The sequence below is a fragment of the Centruroides sculpturatus genome, unplaced genomic scaffold (assembly GCF_000671375.1).
Source record: "Centruroides sculpturatus isolate CEXI.00-Female unplaced genomic scaffold, Cexi_2.0 scaffold184, whole genome shotgun sequence".
Classification (NCBI taxonomy): Eukaryota; Metazoa; Arthropoda; class Arachnida; order Scorpiones; family Buthidae; genus Centruroides; species Centruroides sculpturatus.
Window position 1 is genome coordinate 720,493 of NW_019384494.1, and position 4,222 is coordinate 724,714.

Below are 4,222 nucleotides of genomic sequence, written 5' to 3' on the forward strand. Positions count from 1 at the left end.
CCCATTACTGTTGCCCCTATACCAGGGGCAACTTTAATAAAAATAATTAAAATAATTACAACTTTACAAAAAGAGAGAAGTTGCCGATCTTGCCCCTATACCCGGGGCAACTTCGTCAATTTCTCTCTTCTTGTAAAGTTGTAATTATTTTAATTATTTTTATTCCCAAACTGATTTTAACCAGTTCTATAGTAAGAAAACATTCCAATAGACAATATGCAAAGCTTTTTTTCAGTTTACAGCAGTATTTATTACACAAAATTTAAGTAAAGCTTAACATGCCGATCTTGCCCCGGTCTCCCCTATATAGACTAATAGTGAATTAGAATATAAAAGAATAGTATAAACTGGAACTTCCAGTTCATGTTTTCGTGTTACTATTGCTTATGCTATGTTCTTATTTCTATACATATATTTATGCATTTATAGATATCACTAGGTTTATTCCAGTGCTTAACCACAACCAGATTCGAGTCATTACTGCTCGAAAACCACTCTCGAAATTCGAAATTTCTTGAGGAATACTCGATCCAAAATTATTCTTCTAATATCAAATGTGTCACAGAGTTAAAATGAATTGACAATAAATAAATGAAAATTAACAATATAAATCAAATTATTCCGTATAAAAATATCTCTCAGCAGGAGAGGGCCAGACGTTCGGATCTCCGATAGGAACGAAGCTTGGTGAGCATGTAGCCCTAAATACAAAAACTTCTTGCCCAAATAATAAGACCTACTTCTCAAGCGTTTCCGGAAAACGGCCCTCTGAAAATTTATTGTTTGGCTTATAAGTGTTTGCAAGATTCTCCTCATAAGGGCAATTGCTGAAAGATGCTGAGCACTGGTGTTATACGATGTATGTTCAATCCTTTTCCGTTTTCGATTTTTTTTTATACGTAACAAAATTATTTTATTATTTTACCATATCATTAGCATTATTATTACTATTATTATTCCTCACGCGTAAAACTTATAAAACGTGTTTTAAAAAAGTGACATCATTCCCTTTTTAGCGAAAACGAAGTACCTGGAGATCTAACTCGTGTATGTCATTAAATAAACATTTTATTTCTTCATATTTATTTTCTGTATTTTCAGAAACGCTATTATAATTATTATTATGATGAATTTTACTTAGAACTGATTTCCGAATGGAATTCATCATAATTCTGAGAGTATATACTGTGGGGTCGAAGCCATCAAAAATTAAATTACGCAAGTTTATGGTAGGGTCCTGCCACCAGGTGTGTTTTGTCGAACACACCTCCGATTTAGACAAAAAAAAAAAAGAAAAAAACAAATAGTTAAGACGCGAGGGTAAGAGTCACTCCGAAGTCCAGGAATGAGCCTCTCAGGAAGATAAATGCAAAGTCAAATACAAGTGAAAAAGAAGTTTATTATCAAAAAGAAAAAAACAAAGTTCTGAACCAAGTTATAAAATCTGATTTAGGAAATTGGCCTATTCCTATCTATAAAACGGTAGTACCTAATGGGGGGTATCCGAACTGCGCGACTCGCAACATACCAGGAAAAGAGCTGTCTTCTCTTCTTGTTTCTTTTCTTGGTCCTTCACTAGGTTCTTTAATAGGTCGGTTGTCTTTTGTCTGGTCAATCTCTTGTCTAGTCAGTCCAGTCAGTCTCAATTCTCTTTCACTCTTCCAATTCTGTCCACTCTTTCAATTCTCTCTCACTCTGTCTCACTCTCTCTCCTAATTTTGTCACTTCTTTGTATTTTTCTTTGTTTTTTATTAATCATGCTTTAGTTCCAGAGGAAGGTGATGTAATTTATAAAATGCATGATTGGTCATCTAGTGGCCTCTTCCTCTCTTGTCAATGAAAATGATATGCGTCCATGTGATACCATCGGTCATATACAGGTAGGCCTCCTACAACGCGGTACCTTTACAACGCGTTTTCGCTCCAACGCGGTTGGAAAAATGCGGAAATTTTCTTACAACACGGTTTACGGTATTTAGAAACGAATTATCTTCACACAACAGAAAAATCGCAACGGATCACGTGATACGAGCCGCAGTTCGGCATACTGAGCTAAAAGTCTTTGAAAACAGCTGTTTGTGGACGTTGGCATGTTATTCCCTTGAAAGTTTCAGGGAAAGACCGGTTTCTAGACAGATGTGCATCAGTTACCTTAAACACTCAAATATATCACTAAATTTTCGATCATTTATACTCTTTCAATAAGTGGGGACCGCAGAAATGGTCCAAAATACAGTATAAACTTCTATTGGGTGTATATTTTTAACAACATAGTGAAAGGAAGTTATTGTTTGCGATTTTTACTGTCCACAAAACTGATTGAAAAAATTTTAGCCATAACAATGCCGAATGAAAAGAAAGGACAGGCGATAAAAAGGAAATTTATAATTCTTCAAACAAAGATAGAAATTTTGGATCGAATTAAATATCAAGAGCGGCTAGCTGATATCGGTAGGCATTTTAATCTAAATGAGTCGACGATTCGGTCGAGAGAAAAGATCAGAAATTTGGTCGCATCCAGATCATCTATTCTTGCGAAAAATGTTGCTGGTCGGAGAGCATCTATAATGGAAAAAATGGAACAAGCTCTAATATTATGGGTAGAAGATATGAACAAAAAACGGTTGCCTTTAAATAAAACTGCACTTAAACACTTAAAGTCTTAAAAATATTTGATTATTTAAAACAAATGGGACAGTCGTCAGCTGATGAAACCAGTGTTAAATTCGTGGCTAGCAATGGCTGGTTTCAAAAATTCAAAAAACACCATTCAAACGCCAAGTTTTTCTCTTTTTAGAACCGAATCCCAGTTTTTGTATTAAGTTGGTGTCTTCTAAAACGAGATTTCCCACAACGCGGTATTTTCAAGGAACGTATCTACCGCGTTGTAGGAGGCCTACCTGTACATAGTATCTACTGTAGACTACAGTTTATAATTATTTATTTGTATTATTGTTTAATGGTTATAATATTGAACCATTAAACTTTTTATATTTACCACATTTAATTTTCCAAATTATTTCTTTTCAGAATGAAACAAGCGGTTATGGCAAACGTAACATTTCCAATAACAGAACCATTTCAATTTGAAAAACAAATCAATGCAACAGAAGAGATTGAATACACGAAAAATACATGGCATTATAATATATATTATTCTATCGTTTATTTAGTAGTTATATTTAATTTAAGATCATACATGAAGGAAAAAGAAGCTTTCGAACTGAAGTATTTACTCACTTTTTGGAATTTTGCAATGGCATTTATCAGCATATTTGCTACTGTTCGTATGTTACCCGGATATTTACATCTGGTATGGGATTTTAGCATGGCCTTCTCTATCTGCGATCAAAATTATGGTTTGCAAATGAATGCTTCCGTATTTTGGGGATGGCTTTTTAAGATTCTTAAAAATATCGAATATGGTGACACTGTGTTTATTGTGTTACGTAAAAGAAAACTCACCTTTCTTCATTACTATCATCATGCTCTAACTGCAATCATCACAGCTTTCGCTATTGCCAACAGACTTCCTATTGGTCATGGATTTATTGTTGCCAATTATTTTGTTCATTCGCTTATGTATACATATTACACATTGACTGCTTTAAATATAAAAATACCAAAATATTGTAGCATGGCATTGACTTCTATACAAATTCTTCAAATGCTATATGGTTGCTTTCTGTGTTATATGGCATTTTATTTCCGAGCGTTTAGAGATGATTGTAGATTTCCTTTAAGACCAATATTTATTATTATTGTAATGTATGTTTCGTATTTTTTCTTATTTGCGCGATTCTTTTATGTCAATTATGTTTGTTCTAAAAAGAACAAAAAAGAATAAACTATGAATTAAAGTAATTTGAACAACAAATAACCTACTTTTTCTCGTAATCAAATTCTTGTCTTCGAAACAGGTTAATAATACAGTCACCTTTGATATAGCGTCATTGTTGTTTGCCTCAAAATTGGCATAATCAGCTTTGGTACTAAACTGAAATATCTCAAGTAATAAAAATTATACATAGCAACGAGTAGGAAAAATATAAAGTCACGTAATTTGGTACATTCTCATTGCAAACTACATGATAACATGAAGTTTGCAATGCAAAATCGTACATTCAGTGCTTCACAGATACTGAAGGCTTTCTCTATTTGGTATTTAAAGGAAAAATCCGTTTAGAGGTATTCTTTCACGCTTTCTGAGAATGACGCTATT

At 33.4% G+C, this 4,222-nt stretch overlaps 1 protein-coding gene and 1 pseudogene across 1 annotated transcript in view; both read left to right on the forward strand.

The window, feature by feature from the left end:
• The window catches only part of LOC111621872, a 17,188-nt pseudogene extending 13,316 nt beyond the window's left edge, over positions 1 to 3,872 (forward strand).
• The window catches only part of LOC111621873 (elongation of very long chain fatty acids protein 3-like), a 27,150-nt gene extending 23,232 nt beyond the window's left edge, over positions 1 to 3,918 (forward strand). Inside the window, exon 4 of the mRNA XM_023364126.1 lies at positions 3,840 to 3,918. Coding sequence (XP_023219894.1) covers positions 3,840 to 3,847 — 8 coding nt within the window. The 3' untranslated portion in view covers positions 3,848 to 3,918. The remainder of the gene's footprint in view (positions 1 to 3,839) is intronic.
• The last annotated feature ends 304 nt before the right edge of the window (positions 3,919 to 4,222 follow it).